The 19,352-nt window shown below is 40.9% G+C and overlaps 1 protein-coding gene across 1 annotated transcript in view; it reads left to right on the top strand.

The window, feature by feature from the left end:
- Positions 1-17,131, top strand: part of TMEM123 (transmembrane protein 123) — a 29,041-nt gene extending 11,910 nt beyond the window's left edge. Inside the window, exons 2-5 of the mRNA XM_075198792.1 lie at positions 3,876-4,067; positions 9,184-9,270; positions 11,859-12,006; positions 15,144-17,131. Of these exons, the coding sequence (XP_075054893.1) occupies positions 3,876-4,067; positions 9,184-9,270; positions 11,859-12,006; positions 15,144-15,168 (452 nt within the window). The 3' untranslated portion in view covers positions 15,169-17,131. The remainder of the gene's footprint in view (positions 1-3,875; positions 4,068-9,183; positions 9,271-11,858; positions 12,007-15,143) is intronic.
- The last annotated feature ends 2,221 nt before the right edge of the window (positions 17,132-19,352 follow it).

Here is a 19,352-nt window from a genome sequence, read left to right as displayed (position 1 = left end):
CCATTGTGTACAATAGAGGCTGGGCAATGACTCTGAGATGATCTTTTCCTCTGGAATGAGTGCTGAAAACCAAATACCATCCTGCTGAGAGTGGCTGTGCATTGGAGTGGCAGCCATATAAGTCTCCCCCATAGAGATCTTGAAATAGGAAGATGTAGTTAGGGGTCAGCCTAGAAAAATATATTAAACTTATTGTTACAAAGAAATAAGTGGTATTGCATGTTTTTAAGTACCTTAAATGCATGTATGTATGTTGACAGCTGTTGATTTATATTTAGCAGTTGTAAGTTGCTCTTGGGTATAGTTTGATTATTGTGGCGTTATTAAAATGAGGTCTGTGCTGTACAGTTATTGACCAAAAGCTCTGGATACTTCAGAAAAACATGACTAGCTTTCCCTATTGGTTTTGTGTAACAGCTCTGGCTTATAAATGCTATAACTAGTTGGACATGAAATCTTGTTTATTGCATTTTTCTATTATCCTTGTCATATGATTGCTGTACTACGCCTGGTATTTTCTTATGGGTTTCTTGTGACTTGCACTAGATGGGAAAAATAAGTTCTTTGTGGGGGGGGGGGGGGGGGGGGTTAAGACTATTCTGCTCCCATTTGAGGTTCATACTGCTACAGTCGTGCCAGAACAGCATTGACCACATGCAGGTTTGTGTACAAATCTGCTGCCTGAACTCTAGCCACCTGCGTTCCCAAGTTACATTGCATGTATTCACATGACTGACAAAAAGGGAAGTAAACACTGCACTAAAATGAATTTGCGTGATTAATGAGGCCCTAGAAGTACTACGTGTCGGCCCCGTTCCTGTTATAGTTATGTAGGGGGGGTACCACCACACCGAGTCCACTTCACCGTGGCCTCTTAATTGTAGTCCCATGCACGAGGGCACATCCTGACAGCCTGGGATCCAACCACCTTCTTTAACCTCAATTTCTTGGTGTGGCTCATTAGTCCAGTGTCGCTGGTTGTGTGTAAATGTTGTTGTACTAGCTGACAGCATATGATTGCTTTATTTATGAACGTTGTTAATGTGTTGTTATGTAGCTATGGATTTTCAGACAAAACAAATGGTGCACTAGAGAAGTCCGAAAGCCTATAACTCTTTCATTAAGGGTGTTGGACCACCTTCCAGCTGATTGTCGTTTTAGACAGTGGCGCTGGTCAAAAGAAGCATTGGGTGACCAAAGTTGATGGTATGAAAGAAGACCTATCTAGCAGTTGTATACTCTCTTCCAAATCACATCCAGTCATATGCCATCTTCTTTGGCCTAGAACCCATCGCTCTTTTAAATGGTCTCCTGGACGATCTCTATCAGATACAACCCAAGTGGTGGTCAGTTTCTTTTGAAGATCTTCAATCTCTGCCACTTCTGAAGCTGGGTACACACTACAGAAATTTCGACCAACTTTTTATGCCGAGCGATTTTACATGCGATCGATGTTCCGATCGCTCGGCCCATGGACTGCATACACACTAGCCTTGTTTAGGACGATAAAGGGAAGAGCGGACGTCCCTTTAGCGACTTTTTACAGCCATGTTGTCGTGAGCAATGACTGTAATTTCGTACTCCCTGTTGTGGATCGGTCAGAAGTTTATACACACTACACAATGGAAACGAGATTGAAATGAAAATATTAAACGGTACGACCAACCAAATGAGGCGACAATCGTCCATTTGGGCAGACTTTCGACCATCGTGTCACTACACACACTGACCCGACTTTTGAACGAGCGGTCGTATGTCGGCTGTTTGAGCCGATTATTGGACGAAAACAGTGTAGTGTGTACCCAGCTTGACCCGCCAGTGGATTGAACACACTTGTGGCATTTAGGCAGAATATAAGAGATGGGAACCACTGTATATTTGGTTGCTATAAAGTCTACCACCTTTATGCTTACTGTCTAGTCTTTTTTTGTTCCTGCAATCTAACATGGGATAATAAGATGGTATAAAAGTTCCCAGGCTGTCATAAAATCCCATTATGATTATATTACCACTCTTATCTGACTTCTCCTTTGTAAAGATAGAAATCATTCACTAGTACTCAGCAAATATGTGGTATTTTGTCTACTCTATCACATGTTCCCTTTTATGTCTTTATGTCTTGAGGAAGCTGATCAAAAATATATTAGATGAGGAGATATGTTAAAAAGTGTATCCACCTTTTTTGTGTGTGATGGCAGGGGTTATATGGTTATCTGCCCATGAGATTGGCAGCCGATCACTGCCAATCACAAGATCAGACTCCTCTCTCCTTTTCAGAACCTTAGACATACGGGCCATTGAGCGCTTCTCGGTAATACTCGAGGATGTCTGAAATAGAGGGGGGGGGGGGGGCAGACGCGTGTGCAGAGCTGCGTAGACATGTGCGGGAATTCTCCTTTACGGGCAAGATGGTGCTACCCAGAATAAACGGAACCTAATTATTCTACTTGGTTATTTAGATTGTATTTTGGAAATCACTGCTTCACATAGGTCTACTTCATCCAAATGGGTTTGAGGAGACTACGTGACTAGTAGAGTGGTCCACTGATTTGTGTCTACTACTTTTTCTTGTTCCTTGTTGAGCGCTGCATTGAGAATTGCACCATTCAATTGGTGCCAAACTCAGGAGCACAGGTTTAGATGCCAACGGATTACACAATTGCTACATTTATGTATTGTATAAAATGTGAACCTATTTTTTGCTCGTGTGAAAAAATTGCAGTCTTGTGGAAGAAGGGTTGGCAGACACTAAATGCAAATGCTCTTTTGATTGCGCAAGTGTGCCACATTGTACCTAGAGGTGCTTGCATTTGTGGTCCAAAATGGTGCATCCGTAGGGTTAAAGACGTCTGCTCTGGTCAGTGGGTGGATTTTGGTACATCCAGGCCGTTCCTTACTAAGTGTGGATCAGGCACACAAGCGCACCTACTTTACCACTGAATTGCACAAATTAAATTGAATTCCCTGGATACGGTCTAATTCTCAGCCATGGATATAAATAGCGATGTTCCTTTCCTTATGATTTTAAGACCTAATTAAGGATAAAACAACATTTTTTTGGGGGGGAGAATAACAGAAAAGTTAAAATAAATGAAGGGGTCTTCCTAAGGACAGGTGGTAGTAAGTTTGACGTTTATTTGATGGTACCACCCTGCACAGTTTCCCTATGTATTCACCAACCTGTAAGCCTAAGCCCACTGTAAGTTTACATGGGTGTTTCCAAGGAACACAAAGCAAACGTGCACCTTTCAGATGTGCTTCCCGTACACGTAGGCACAGTTTTTTTGCATAGCTTCATAGGTCTGCAATTCTGGAGTTTGTAAATTACCCTTATGGACACTAATAGGGCTGTATTCTGTTCCCAGCCCCACCTGTCACAGTTTAGTAAATCCCTAAAAGGGTTTGAATTTATCTGTATGTAAACATCATGACGAGAAAATAACAATTACCAGCTTATTACCTGTGAGTGCAAATCAGTCCTATAGTTCCAAGCTGCTTGTAAACCCTGACCTGGATACACCACCACATGCATTCACTGGAAGCTAAGAGGATTTATATAGGCTTTAGCCGTGTTCTAATTTGGAATCCTTCAATACCGAAAGCCAAAGCTGTGCAGTAGTGGTTTAGGCGCTAGTCTGATACATCGCTAGCTTGTTTGTGAGACTTGTTTTCGGGTCTTTGTTAATTTCCATCCGAAAGTATTGTCACCAAGCTGAAATAACACTTTACCAATAAGAGGCCAGAGCAGATGGACAATACCACAACTGTTTAAACCAAAACGCATTTCTAATTTTCAGTGCAGTTTTTATTCATGTAACATGTTGTACATTCTTGTATTTATTATGGCTATTATGGTTTTTTGTTTACACATTTAGAGGTTGAGCCCCCAATTGCTTCTACCGTTTCAAGCAAGGTTGTCACAACGCCCGATGTAACCCCAGTGCCATCCACTCCAGCGAAGGGCAACACCACTTCTGCTACAACAGTACCCGTGCCTACCAACACCTCGAAAATCACCACTGCGCCAAAGCCGCCTCCTGTGTCTCCGACTACTGCTGCTACAAAAGGTCATTTTCTTGCATACGTGTTGCTAGAACAAATGTCTTATTTGTATTTATTACCTGGAGGTTTATTGCACTTGACTGTGAAAAAATATTTTGGTAGCGTTTTAACTTCAGCAATGACCTGCAAAGAAATTTTACCGTAGCTGAAAGTTCTGTATGTTTGCTTTTTGTCCATCCTAAGGAACTGACCGTCTTTAACACATTGGGTTTCTAAATCTGTATTCCTGAATGTCCAGCCGTTTATTTAAGTAATAATTACCCTTCTCCCCTCCCCTGTCCTGATCTGTGCTCTATATCCCCTGCCCTCTTATATAAGTCTCATCTACTGTTCTTATACTTTGTTCTGTACCTATATCTTTATTGTATAAATCTACCCCTCTTCTTTGTTTCCACCTGAGTACCAGCCACCTGAATGCTATGGATACTCGTAGACAATATCTTGCCACTCTCTGGCATCACAAGTCCTCACAAGTAATATCTTTTACTCCGCTGTCTGTTTTAGGACATACCACATCCATGCCCGATAGTGACTAAGATGATATATTGCAGATTTGTTCATACGCTGTCTTACCAACACTTCGCTGCTTTGTTCTCTCTTTCTCCATTTTAAGCTAGCCAGGAGGAATGACCACAGTTCTGCACAATTGTTTCAATATACAACTGAGGCACGCACATTGCAATCCCATCATTGTTTTGTCCATTGTAGGATTGCGAGTCTTAAATGATTCCAGTGCACATAACGTTTAATACATACACTTGAGCAGACGATCAACTTGTCATCTACTTTTTGATTCTTAAACTGATTTAAAAAAAAAAAAAGATATAATATATATATTAGATGGAATGATGGGTGTTTGTAACATGTGTGGGTGGCCAGCTCTGGGTAATCCGCCCACAGTACACCTACTTGCAGCCACAAGTCAGACACAAAACAAAAAGGTATTTTTTGGTCTTTTAAAACCTTATGTTAAAAATATGGAGTTACTAATATGTTTGTTTCTTTAATCAAAACATTTACATTTTTCTGGAATAAGGAGAAGGTAATACAGAATTTTAAAATTAAGGATATTTGAATTCCAAAGTCACTGCAGATTTCTGTACCCTTTATAAAAGCCGTTGGTCTGCAGCCTTGTGTGTGGTTACTCCTCAGTGACTTCTAATACCCTTCTATTCCCCAATAGGGGCTGCTTATCCCCTGTGTTCTTCCTATGTCTCCCTGCATGTATCTCCCTTAATTATTTATCTCGACCTGTGCTGCATATGTGCCTGCCCCTCCTATATTCTGTATAGTCTGTGTCTACCCTTCTCTGTTCTCGATGTGAGCTGTATATCTCACGCTGTCCTGTCTGCATTTTTATATACACGTCTCCTCTTGTGATCTGCGTGACATTGTCTTTCCCCTCCTATATCCATCCTGTCTGCTCTTCGTATTCCCTGTGCTATTAACCTGTTGTGAGCTGTGTATCTTCTGCCCTGCTGTGTGTTCCTGGTATGTTCTTCCTGCTGTGTCCGTACGCCTGCATGCGCCTACCACCCTCCTTGCGCCATCTGATCTACGCGCACAATCGTCACTTGTTTTTTTCTGTCGATATGTCACCTGTTTCTTTGTCTAGTTTTCAAGTTTTGCAGCCAGGGCCTTGATCTCAAGAGGCTCAGTGTTACCTTTTACACAAATAGAAACCTGTTTACAGAAAACAAAGTTTAGCAATGTTATCTCGCACATAACGTCTGATTTACAGGTCTATGCAGGTAAGTGGAAAGATAACGCTGGTTGTATGCGGTTTAGCTGGTTTATACTGTGCACTGTGGGATAAAATGTAACATGTTAACCTTGTGGAAACTCATATGGTGCTTATATTACATTGCTGACGTCCGAAAGATTGTGATCAGATTGCGGAAAACCTTGAAACAGACATAAAAATACGGTTATGGCTTATAAAACTGTTAATTAGTCCCAACAGAGAGAGAGAAAAAAGCAATATTTCAATGTTTGCAGCTCGATGGTCAAGCCCAAGGTGGATTAATAAAGTAAACAAAAGGTTCTCATAGAGGAACAGCAACAACAAGACTGCTGGGGATTTTTTTTTATTTAATAAAGAAGGGGGGGTAGAGAAAGTGGATTGGATTGGGGGGCCCGACGACACTATGAGTGGGTCTTGTGATATCTGAATATTAGTTACTTGTGCTATCAAGGTAACAATGTTGTTGCAATAATTGGAGATAATGGGGGAAATCGCACCAGATGTGTGTGATTTATGTCTCCATTAATGCCAATATTAATTGAGATTTTATTGATTCGCTGATGAATAAGCGAATTGTTACCATGCTGATTCAAATGACTCGGTAATGCAGGTATCGGGAAATGTAGAGTGCCATATAAATGTGAAATCTCCCCTCCCCTTCTGACAGAATAGGTGCATACACTGTCAAATTATCTTAGACTTCTCCATTTAGAGGATTTAATATGTGAATAAAGCCCTTATGTATTTAGTGAATATGAAGTGTTTGCGGGGATGTTATACTTTACACAATGTGAAGTATGTGAGAAATCCGCTGGTTTGCTTAACTTGTTCCAGATTTCCAGGGTAAAGTGAGTGGACAGAATAGAGTAGACCAAGGCTGGTCTAAGGCTCCTTTGGAGACGGGAAGGAATCTTAGTCCCTGAGCTTTCAACAGAGCAACTTCTATGTCTACCAATTTCTATATCCCCTCACCGACATGCCAAGATACACTGTGACTTAGTTTGGTACCATGATAGTGTTTGTCAAAGATGGATAGGCCCAAACCTCCAGCTGTTGCGGGTTTAAGCAAAGATCATCTATTTATTTTTTTACCATATTAGCTTATCAACATATTGATTGCAAAGATCTCAAGAAAGAGACTGAGACACAAATTAATTTTAATATCGTTAATTCTGCCAACCCACAAAATATAGAGGACACCAAAAATTTAAATCTTTAAGCATACTGATCAGGGGGTGTAGAACAGTTGCTTATATTTTTATTAATTTAGAAACCCAAATACCGCATCCTTGAGGGTCTCCACGGAAGGTCAAAATTGAGTTCCAACAATCTGTGTGTATGGAAGAATTTGTAAAGCGAGAGCTTCTGTATCTTGTATTGCTTACTGTTATCTGAACACTTGGTACGTTAGGGCTCAATCTGATTTTGGCAGCTAAGGGTTTAATGCATAAAATATTGGTTTTGTTTATTGTCTTACTAATTAATGACAGAATTGCACTAGAGGGAAATTTTAAAGGCTCATGAGTAAATTATTTATATGCTCTAGTTCTGCGTTACTTTAACACGCGTGTAAAGGAATTTGGGATTTTGCTGTTGTGGCCCATTATTGAATGCCCACTATAACCTGAGATGTTTATAGGATGCTGCTAGGGTTCATGGGATCCTACCTCCCAAACGTTAAATACAAGAAACTCTGTCCAAGCAAACTTAATATCTCCAGTTTGAACGGATCACATGGACAATGGAGGGATATACTATGAAACCAGTTGGTTCATGTTCACCTTATGCACAGTAAGGACTGTATAGATGATGAATTGTTCATGGTTCATGTTCACATGGTTTGTTTTTTAAATATTCTTGCTTGAATAAATATTACTTTTTATGAAACCAGTAGGTTTATTTTATATCCCTACATTATCATTGTGATTTTGTTCAAAGTGGAGATTTAAAGTTTGCTCTGAAGACCTTTCATGGTGATGATTTCATGATTATTAAAATAACACGATTATGGGTCTCGCAACGGACAACTGTATGCACATCAAGTATGTCAAATATTTCTCATTTACTTGGGATGAGATTAAAGTAGAGCCATCACTTACTCGTATTGGAAACAGTCATTTTGTCAGCTGAACTAATATTCAGGACGAGTCCTATCTCGATGATATTACTTGTTGAAAGTGAATTGATGGAATGAATATTGGCTCAGTCCAAAAAAAAAAGTCTGCTTCCACTGTGTAGGCCAGAGGTAAAACATTGAAACCAGGGAGCTGCCGCACAGATTGCTCAGTTGAGGCAGCCATTGGGTAATAGAGAAGCGTGTGAAAATGGCAGCAAATCATATAAAGTTTTCAAGCTGGGTTTTTTCCTTATTACAATGCATGCTGGGAAACTGTCAAAACTATGCGGACATTGTAATGATTGCAAGCAGCTTATTATCTGTGTTCTACACATGCTTCAAAAAGGATCTGACCACACTGTAATCATAAAGGTAAGTGCAGGCACAATGGATTCACTTCCATAACATTAACACTCTAACATAGGATAGGAAAATAACCATTAAAATTAGTTCACCTCAGACTCTTTTTAAGCATTTGTAACTGGGATATAAAGTGCTTATTGTATCCCCCTTTCTAAGCCCCCAGGATCCTTGGGTGGGGATGAGTTGTGAGCAGACTAAACCCGCCTGTAGCAGAACATTCACGGGATGGTTGTCGGTCAGACCCTGGAATTTCAGAGCTAGACCAACCTGCAGCCAATCGGAGACAAGGAATATTCAGGGCTAGACCAACCTGCAGCCAATCAGAGACATGGAATGTTTTCAGAGCTACAATAATCTGCAGTCAGTCCAAACAATAGAAAGACCACGGGGCTAGACCAATGTGTAAAGCACTCGGTACATTCAAATGTTTACAATACAAGTGTTAACAGAGATGATTGCAATAGCAAGAGATTGAATAAACTGTTTAAAAAATAGTTCACAGATCAGTCTGTTAATAATGACAATAGTAATAATAACACATTGTGTCACCACCTAGTGGTTAGAAAAATTAACATTGGACTTTTTAAAGTTCTCACTATGTTAAAATTGACCCAACAATAGATTTTCAATCTGAAACCCTTGAAGTGAAGAATCTGCAGCAATTAATGCGGGGAATTAATATTTTCATATTCTTTTGGCTGTGAAGAAAAAGTAAACGTGTGTATATAATTAGGATTGTAATATAAGGATAATAAAACACAAACATATAATGCCTTCTAACATCTATCACCAAACCCTATTTGCTCCCGAGTGTCAGGGGAGACTGGAATAAAACACCACATTCCCCAGTAATTGTAAGATATGGTTGTAGTCTAATGCATTGTTTTATTGTGTTTAGGTACAACCCACAATGCTTCCTCTACAACGGTGATCACTAAAGGAACAGTTACAACAGCAACTGTGACTTCCACTATCTCGTTGACAAGTATGTATTCCATCATACGCTACATGAACTGATTCACGTGTGCTTGTGGGTCTTAACAGTGTATAATGGGTCTGAAATATGTTGGCATATTCCAGTGATGGCTAACCTGTGACACTCCAAGGTGTTGTGAAACTACAAGCCCCAAAATGCTTTGCCAGTAGATAACTAGCTGATAACTGGCAAAGCATGCTGGGGCTTGTAGTTTTACAACACCTGGAGTGTCACAGGTTAGCCATGACTGGCATATTCCATAGTGGGTGACATAGTGTTGGTGTGAATTGACCTTTTTAACTTCTCCTTCAATTGCTTTATGCCTTTATAGGAAACATACAGTTAAAGAGGCAACCGCGTATTTCCAACATGCAGACAGAGGTTGCAACTCTATTACTCGCCTATATAGCACTCCGTATGGTTTAAAATTGGACAGTCAAGTTTAAATATAGCCTAGAATTACACCGATACCCCTCCCTCAGAGCTGGATTTAGACCTCATGGGGGCCCTAGGCAAGATACTGGTTTGGGGCCCCTTCCCTGAAAAAATCCATAGCACTATAGTTTTTTAGCATAACATATAGGGGCTGGCTGGCAGACTTTAGCCCTCCCTTGTGTGTATTTTATAAGACATTTATACATTTGGTTGACACTGCATTCCTAACCCATTTACTTGTCTCCTGACTGATGTCCAGCTAGCACCGCATTAATTATAAAAATACTTATTTTGTCTCTCTTGACCTGATCTGTTTTTCTTATCCAACGATGTACAAAAATCTGGAATGTTAAACTTTTGTTGCCTTTGAAGACACTACTTGTTGCTTAATGCTTTCTGTGTCTTTGTCCACTGAATTAAAAAGTAGCTCTTGGGCCTGATTCATTAAGGCATGCAAAGTGAACGTATTGTGCGGGTTTTTTTTGATTTTTAAAAAAATATATATAATTCGAGCATACGCACGTCCATAATTAACTAGAAGCATATATGAAGAATCCTCTCTCTTGAATACGGGTCTAGGTACCCTCTGCATATACGGCACTTGCTGTATTGGGACAATACATTGCTGGATACGTACACTACTTATGTTGAATATAAAGTACCAGTAGAACGGACAGGAAAAAAATCGGTTATTGTCACCTGTTGTTAATATAGTCATTAATGGTAAAAAACAATGAAGAAAAAAATTATTTCCATGAAATAAATTTATCATGTTAATGTGTACTGTACATAAAATGCTTTTTTACAGTTGCTCTTGATTGCAAACACATGTTCTAGCCAGGGGCGGACCCAGACATTTGCCCTACCCGGGGCGATTTTAGGGGGGGCGATTTAGGCCCCGGCCCCTTTCTGTGTTCTACGGCTGCCGGCGGCTGCACAGTATGTGCAGGTCCGTTCAGCAGTGACAGTGTGCTGTCCCGCTGCTCTGATTGTGTTTAAAACACAATCAGAGCAGCCGGGCAGCATACTGTCACTGCTGAACGGACCTGTACAGTGTGCAGCTGTCGGCAGCAAGCCCCTGGTAGGGGGGGCCATCGCCCCCCCCCCCCCCCGTGAGCAGATAGTGGCGATTGCACGGGTGATAAGTCACCAGCAGCCATGAGAGAGAGAGGACGTGAGGGTGATTTGTGGGTATGAGGTTTGTTTTTGCTAATGTAGGCCGGTAAGTGTGGTGGCTGCAGGAAACGATACATTTCACGGGTGCAGACTATTGAGGAGGGGAGTAGTGAAGGGGAAATAATTGTGGATTGAGAAATGGAATGCTGGAGAGCAAAGATGAGTTTGGATAGAAGAGTGGTGAAAGTGAGTATGAGAAAGAGACGGTAAATAGAGTAGGCGCATGGTGGATTGATGTGATGGATGTGGATTAGTTCGTGTAGGTAATGAAAGAGTGGAGAGGAACAATTGATCCATGTTGTGCAGGAAACTGGAGGAAGTGGAGGCAACTATACTGCCCCCTTGCTTGGGGTTAATAGTCCAGGATGCTGACAGTTGGGCTCAGTGGATCCAGCAGCCAATCGGAGATGGCAACATGAATCAGTTGAGCTCAGTGGGCAACTGAACAGATTTGGAAACTGCAATGACGGCTCAGAGGGACCAGCAGCCAAGTGGAGATGGTACTAGCAATGGCATTTGAAGTCAGTGGGACCAGCAGCCAGACAAATATGACAACAGCATTGACAGTTGTGCTCGGTGGTTCCAGCAGATGAATACAGATGGTAGTTCAGTAGAACCTAAAATAACCTAGTTCTAGGTGTATTGTCCATGCTCAGCGCTACTGTGTCTCCACCAACAGTGTCCAAAAATATTCAGTGCTTTATATTTTAAGAATACGGAGAAGTGGAAGGTAGGGCACAGAGCTGAGCTAATGTGACAGTTTTGGTTTTTATGCTGGAGAATAGAGATTGTCAATTTCAGAGAAAAGTAGTTTTACCCCAAGTGAATAGAACTGTGCGATTCGGCCTTCCAAGTGTGTGTGGCAGGATTGGTTACTTGGCAATCGGCCCAAACAACCCAATATTCCAACTTACATTTTTTGCCTTCCTGTGCTGTATTTTTTGCTGATTTTAATACCATTCTGCATTTTTGTGTTTGTTTTGTAGCTTCTCTGTCCTCTGCACCACAGAAGATAACTGGTTTTGACTTGGGAAGTTTCATAGGTGGCATTGTATTGACGCTGGGAATCCTGGCGGTGCTGTACTTTGGGTGCAGATTTTATAATTCAAAGAGAGGCGTCCGCTACCGCACCATGTAAGTATAAAGTCTGTGTCTATGAAGTGTCTGAAGGGCTGTTCCAGATGGAATTTGATGCAAGTAATAAGATAATACTGAAGGTCTATTTAGAGCTGATTGTGCACTTCACATTCCATTTGGAGCAGTTTCTAGCAGAACACTTTTCTGAACAAGCCCTTATAGTGCAAAGCCGGGAAGTTCTCTAGAAACATATGGAAAATTGTTTTCTTCATGCGATTCAAAAATCTTTAACACTCACTTGTATATATTCTGTCTTATGAGAAAAATTGTTACATTTTGCCCATTCTTCAAGTTCCAAAATTTTGTCCTAGCTTAATAACTACAAACCGTTGGTATTAACCGAGGAGTAGATAACAGAACTCTGTGTCATGAAATATTGATATTTGGTTATTGTAATGTTTTGCCCAAATATTTGCATTTTATTGCACATTTTTATCCCCATGCAATCGTGTATGTATATCACCACCTGTGTTTCTCTTCCCCATTTCAGGAGTCCCTGCTCACTTCCTCTTTCAGACTATGTCAGCAACTTAATTAGCACCTATGACAGTGATGGCTAACCTGTGACAGGTGACAGGTGTTGTGAAACACGCTTTGCCAGTAGATCACTAACTCATAGCTGGCAAAGCATGCTGGGGCTTGTAGTTTCACAACACCTGGAGTGTCACAGGTTAGCCATCACTGACCTATGAAGTTATGCTCTGATTTAGTACTTAGTGTTCACTCAGTGACATATCCCATCCCCCCACCACCATCAAGGGAAGTTCCTCCACCATTAACCTAAGGTTACTACACGAGTGATCTACTGGCATATATATATATATATATATATATATATATATATATATATATATACACACACACGCTCAAAAATGTCCACTGTGGATGGTAGCTCTGACAGAGGGTTCCATCCCCAGTTCTCACCACGCTCTAATGACACACATGGAATTTTCACCTGCTGCCAGTAGAGATTTGCAGAGGAGCCCAGAGATCCTCTTTGACAGAGCCCCAAACTGGTCCCTGGCTCAGGCTGATACGCTTTGTGACCCGCCTGAGGTAGTGGATGGAACCCCAGTGACACTGATCTCTTCGTGTTGGGATCCAGTTGATCGCCATATGACCATCTCACACCTCCACAGTTATTCAGATTTCTCTAACAAGCGGGTAGTGTTCCAGAATGACCCTGGCATGGACTATTCACCTCTTTGAAGGCCTATGTGAATCAGGCCTATCATAACCCTGTCTCGCCCAACTGCACCTAAAAGCAAACTGTGGCTATCCTCCACCCTGCTTCAGACCCATACAGCCAGAAACTGCTACACACTCTGACCAGCTAATTAGTTGTTTTGCATAATTTAGATTCACATGTTATGTTAGCTGTAAAAGAGAGGAGTGTACATTTGTGGCTACTACTACTAGTATTTGAATACTTTAGTATGAGCAATACCTTCATATAGCCAGTAGATGTCACTGTCATTATTTCAAATAAACTTGTTGGCTCTGAAAGAGAAATAATTCTTCTTGTCGTTGGGGAGTTACCTGAGTAATCAAGCACTTCTGCAGGGACGTTGAAGAGAATGGGCAAGGCTTGTGCAATTATGTGTGACAAAATCTACAATTACATTGATCATACAAACAAAAGCTAAACATTTTGTATTTTGCAATGTGACGTGAGCTGTTTGGTAGGGTCATCATTATCATCACCACTTATTTAAATAGCGCCATTAATTCCGCAGCACTGTACAGAGAACTCGCTCACATCAGTCCCTGCCCCATTGGGGCTTACAGTCTACATTCCCTAACACACACACACACACACGATAGCAGCCAATTAACCTACTAGTATGTTTTTTGAGTATGGGAGGAAACTGGAGTACCCGGAAGAAAACCCACGCAAACATGGGGAGTACATACAAACTCCACACAGATAAGGCCATGGTCGGGATTTGAACTCATGATCCCAGCGAGGCAGAAGTGCTAACCACTGAGCCACCTTACAGTTTAGTGTAATACTTACTGTGATTATTTTTCATTTTTTTTTAATCTTAAAATTTAAAAATGCGCAAAACAGAAAATTAAAATCACAAAGTGAACAAAAGTCTTCCCTCCCACGTGCTCCCAATGAATTTGCCATAAATAGTGGTTATCATTTAAATTACCTTGATCTCATTCCATTAATATTTTGCGGGACTGACAGCAAAAAGGGTTATAAAGAGAATTCTCTTCAGTACTTGGTGCACAGTACAGCCTGTTGATGGTAGTTGATATTAGTATTATAGAGGCTGTTTCTTTTTTTCATCCATTGGTGATTCATCAATATAGACTGTACACCAACGCATAGTGCAGCCTGCAGTTCTCATAGAGGCAGTCTTCTCTTCCTCACATGGTAACTCGTATTGCTATCAGGGATGAAAGTATTATAGAAGCTAGAAGGACCAATGACAGGGTGGCTGTCTGACTCCAGGGGGTATATTTACTGAACTGCGGGTTTGAAAAACTGGAGATGTTGCCTATAGCGACCAATCAGATTCTAGATGTCATTTATTTAGTACATTCTACAAAATGACAACTAGAATCTGATTGGTTGCTTTAGGCAACATCTCTACTTTTTCAGACCTGCAGTTTAGTAAATATACTCCCTGGATTTGGCTGCACGGGTGCTCAGTGGTTAGCACTTCTACCTCACAGCACTGGGGTGTGGAGTTTGTATGTTCTCCCCGTGTTTGTGTGGGTTTCCTCTGGGTGCTCCGGTTTCCTCCCACACTCCTTAAACATACTAATAGGTGAATTGGCTGCTATCAAATTGACCCTAGTCTCTGTCTCTGTGTCTGTGTGTGTTAGGAAATTTAGACTTTAAGCTCCAATGGGGCAGAGACTTATGTGAATGAATTATTTGTACAGCGCTGCGGAATTAGTGGTGATATATAAATAAATGATGATGATGATGATGATGGATTTGCTCTGATAAACCCAGTACTATCTGTATGTAAGATTCTGCTGTTACGTGCGAGAGGTGTTTCACAGAAACAGAATATGATAGTCTTCCAAAGGGTGATTTATTTAAATAAAATAAATCTAATACCTGGCCAGCTGCCATATTGTTATTGTAACACGTTTGGTTTCTTTTGTTGCAGAGATGAACATGAAGCAATTATTTAACCTGGTGCTGCCAGGCAATACTTATTAATCTCCCTCTGAAATCAGCTTGCTGCTTTGGAATCGGCTTGCTTCCTCGGAAATTTGCAGTTGTACAAAGATACGCTTGAGATAAAATCTGCAAACAGTTCAAGTTGATCTTTATCATTGAATAACAGCATAATACACAAGACGTTTTGTTTTCACAAAGGCCTTTCTACAAACCGTAACCAGGCACACATTGGGAACCTTTTGTTACCGATGCTAACTGCAGCTCCCAGCAACTTGAAGTATAATCTGTGGACAGAATCACTTCACATAGTTACCAGGTGGTGACATTGGCATAATGCAGACTTAGGGAACCTTTGCCAGGACTTGTGTCGTTTTACAAGAGCCAAAGAGCCACAGGTTGCCGCCCTGGTGTTATTGTCTCAATAGTTTTCTACTTATAATAAAAATGTTGCTAATTAATACTAATGCCATTTTAACATTCGTCTTCTTCTGAGGTTGTTACTTTAATCATTTCATTTAGCAATACCAGAATGAATGTGTTTGCAGAAATAATCGAATAGTGCTTATTGCATACCGTTCAACATGACCCATTGTTCTGCTAAATTCCGGGTTTTATCTGTGATATCCCCCCACCACTGAATTCATCTAGGCTGAGTAAATAACCGATGTTAAGAGAAACATTAAGGGCTTGTACTTTGCAATGTTTATACTTCATTTACCTTCCTATATTTATTCGCCCTACTTCAAATATTTTCCATGGCTCCGTCTATCAAAGGCACATGAAATCCTCCACCCATATATACATCACACAAACCTCTACTGGCGTTTATACAGCCCAGGTTACTGCAGGTGTAAAATTATTTGGAAGAATGAAGGTAGAACATTGTTTTCTTTATGTAACGGGTCATATTGGGAGGTGTGCCAACTGTAGCTTGTTACTTTTTTTTTTTTACTATTTTACTTATTTCACTGACATGGTTGTAGATAATATTTCATGTATCTTGCAGGTTACATAATGAAACTCATTTGTTTTATTACTGGGATGTTTATTTTCTCTATATTGTTGCACTATGGGTTGTAAACAAGTTGTGCTATGCTGTCCTCTTGCATAGTGTTCTTCTGTATTTAACACACTTTTTTTTTTTTTTTTATACACCGGTACCGCTCAAAAACACAAGTGTCGCACTTTGCGTTGTTACTGAATTCATTTTTGGGAATCAGAATTTTTTTTTTTACACAAATATGTAATATGCATTTAAAGAGGACCTCTCATCTGGTCTTCTGATGTCGTTTTGTTGCAGTACTACTTAGTGCCTTGTGGATTTTGTGTTTACTGGAAAAATCAGGGTTCACCTGTGGCAGAGCAAAAAATCCAGCGCACTCCTTATGCTACTGCCTGGGTAGGCTGCTGCATTAACGCACAGCAGGAGAGCAATAGGCTCTCTACGCTGACATCATGACCCTCCTTCCGAGTCGTGCTGTCAGCTTATACTAGGCTCACTCCTGGCTTACTCTACAGTTCACAGCTCTCCTGCTCTGTGGTCTAGAGGAAGCTTACCCAAGACCTACTAGTGGTCTCTGTGCATTTATAAAACGACATCAGAGGTCCTGGTGCCTTCGTACTCTTTTAATTTTGAACCCCCCCCCTCCCCCAAACAAAAATTACTTGACCAATATGGAAACAGAACCGTTACAATTTTTTTTTACTTCATTTGGAAAGCCATTCAGCAAAAGCCAAAACCCAGATATGGAATTTTCAAAGAACTGTACTGATTTTAATGAAAGGTCATTTTTATTGGAATGTCCTGCTATTTTTTATATATATATTCATGTTGCATGACCTCCACATATGTTACTTTAAGAAGAATTTATATTTTTAATGTGCCTTTTGACTTGCTTGAAATAAAATTTGAATATATTGTTGATCTGAATTTTCTGTACAAATAAAATAAAGAGGATGATTTGCACTATTCTATTACGGTGTTCTTCATTTTTAATACCTTTTTTTTTTTTTTAATTGTTTGACTAGGCTCAGAGCACCTATTGTATTCATTCTTCATCTTGTGAACTCTATTTTTTGAAGTGGGCGGGACTAGAACAGATTAGCCCGGCGGTTCCCAAACTGTGCGCCGCGGCTCCCAGGGGTGCCGTGGCACTGTCACTGGGGTGCCGCGGGCCAGCCATAAAAAAAAACCAAAAACGCAGAAACTTACCAATTCGTCGGGCGCCGGGACCCAGCAGCCTCCTCTCTCCCGCAGCTGTCACTGAATATCGACGTCGGTAAAAAGCTGCGGGAGAGAGGAGGCTGCTGGGTCCCGGCGCCCGACGGATTGGTAAGTTTCTGTGTTTTTGGGTTTTTTTTTATGGCTGGCGCGGGGCAGAGGGTGAGAGGGATCGTGTGAGAGGGATGGGGACACAGCGTGAGAGGGATGGGGACACAGCGTGAGAGGGGCAGTGGGTGGGGACACAGCGTGAGAGGGGCAGTGGATGGGGTCGCAGTGGGTGGGGACACAGCGTGTCTGGATGCAGAGGGGGCATTTTTGCATACAACTAAATAAGTATTTCTGTCCTGACCTAAATACTTATTACAATTTTTTGACCCAACTACTCCTAAAACAGGACTGCTCAATAATTATTTTGGAGGGGTGCCTTGAAAAAATTTGGAGACTCTAAGGGTGCCGCGAACTGCAAAAGTTTGGGAACCACTGGATTAGCCAATCTGATCCTCACAGCAGCACAGATCTTGGGGAGGTGGCGACCTATCGTCTTGTGTGATCTGCGTCTAGTGTTCTAACTTTATGTTGCGTTTTACAGATAGCGGCAGTAACCATAACAAAACCGTTTTCCTTTGTCTGTCATTCATGCGATGTCTCTGGCCTTGTGCTGGCTTCTCTAGATACTGAAGTTGTTTGGTTTTTTCGCTTGCTTGCTTAAGGGAATATGCAGACTGCGTGAGACGTGGAATTAGATGAAATATGAAACTCGCCTTTAGGCATCTTCTTGGTTTGTTCTTTAAACTAGCACTAGGCTAAAAAATACTTTCACATGGGAAATAACGCTACATAATAAAATAGAACGCTTATATAGAATAAAACGCCAATGTAAGTGAGCAGAGAGAGTATTTTATTAAATGTGTGTGTTCATCTTGTGGGAAGCAGTGACCTGGCCACGCATGTAGTTAGTGAGAAGTGGGATGAAGACCAGCTGGAAGCCACGGACTATGGAAATAAGGCTCTTGACGTAATGTTGCTCTGTTATATGGAATAAAGTTCATGTATCTCGCTTATAACTTTTCCTTCAATTTTCTTTTTAATGTAGCTAATGTCTTCATTACGTCACTTTTATATCATGTGACGTTGCCATCTTACCAAAGGAGGAGTCTCGGGTGCTTTGTAGAAAAGAATGGAGTTTATTGGTTCTCATGCACCCGAACCACCAAATCAGATCAGAAGGCAAAGGTTACACATTTGCACACAATTTTAATAAACAATCATCCTGGCACCCTTCACAGAGGGCCGTTTTTAATCTTAACATTTGCATTGGTTAGATAAATACTGTTTGCCTGCTTCTGCCCCTAGAGAATGTACAAGTACACTGAAGAAGAGGCTCTGAACCTTGAGATATGCATTAATTCTCTTATCAGTGTTTTGCAGAGAATACTTCATAAGCTCATTCCTAGAAGACAGAATACCCTTACACATAAACATATCTATCGTTTGCTGCATAGATTGTAGTGGTGAAATACTGGTTAGTCTAAGATCAGTAAGAAGGGAGTTGCAGCAGTCAATGTGGGAGAGGATGAGTGCATGAAGTAAAGTTTTTGCATGAGGGTTTATTTCCATGTCAGTAGAAAGAGATGTCTGGTATCTCTATAGTATATATAATATGTTTAAATGTTAGGAACATAAAACACACACACACACACACACACACACACACACACACACACACACACACACACTCACACACACTCACTCGATTTGAGAACTAAACTTTTAAGTAGTTTCTGCTTTCACTATCAGTTAAGATCATACTACCATCATCTGTCCACAGCCCACTATTATAAAGGAAGAACGTTGTAGGTGATTTACCGCATATAGACAATTTGGCAGTAGACTCAGTGCTTCAAGTGAGAGGGTTCAATCGCTAGCAGCACAGTGAGTCAAAGGCACCTGAGTCTGTAACTATCCTCAGTC

The sequence above is a fragment of the Mixophyes fleayi genome, chromosome 2 (genome assembly GCF_038048845.1).
Source record: "Mixophyes fleayi isolate aMixFle1 chromosome 2, aMixFle1.hap1, whole genome shotgun sequence".
NCBI lineage: Eukaryota > Metazoa > Chordata > Amphibia > Anura > Limnodynastidae > Mixophyes > Mixophyes fleayi.
Note: the sequence above shows the minus strand (reverse complement) of the source record. Positions and strands in the feature narration are given on the sequence as shown.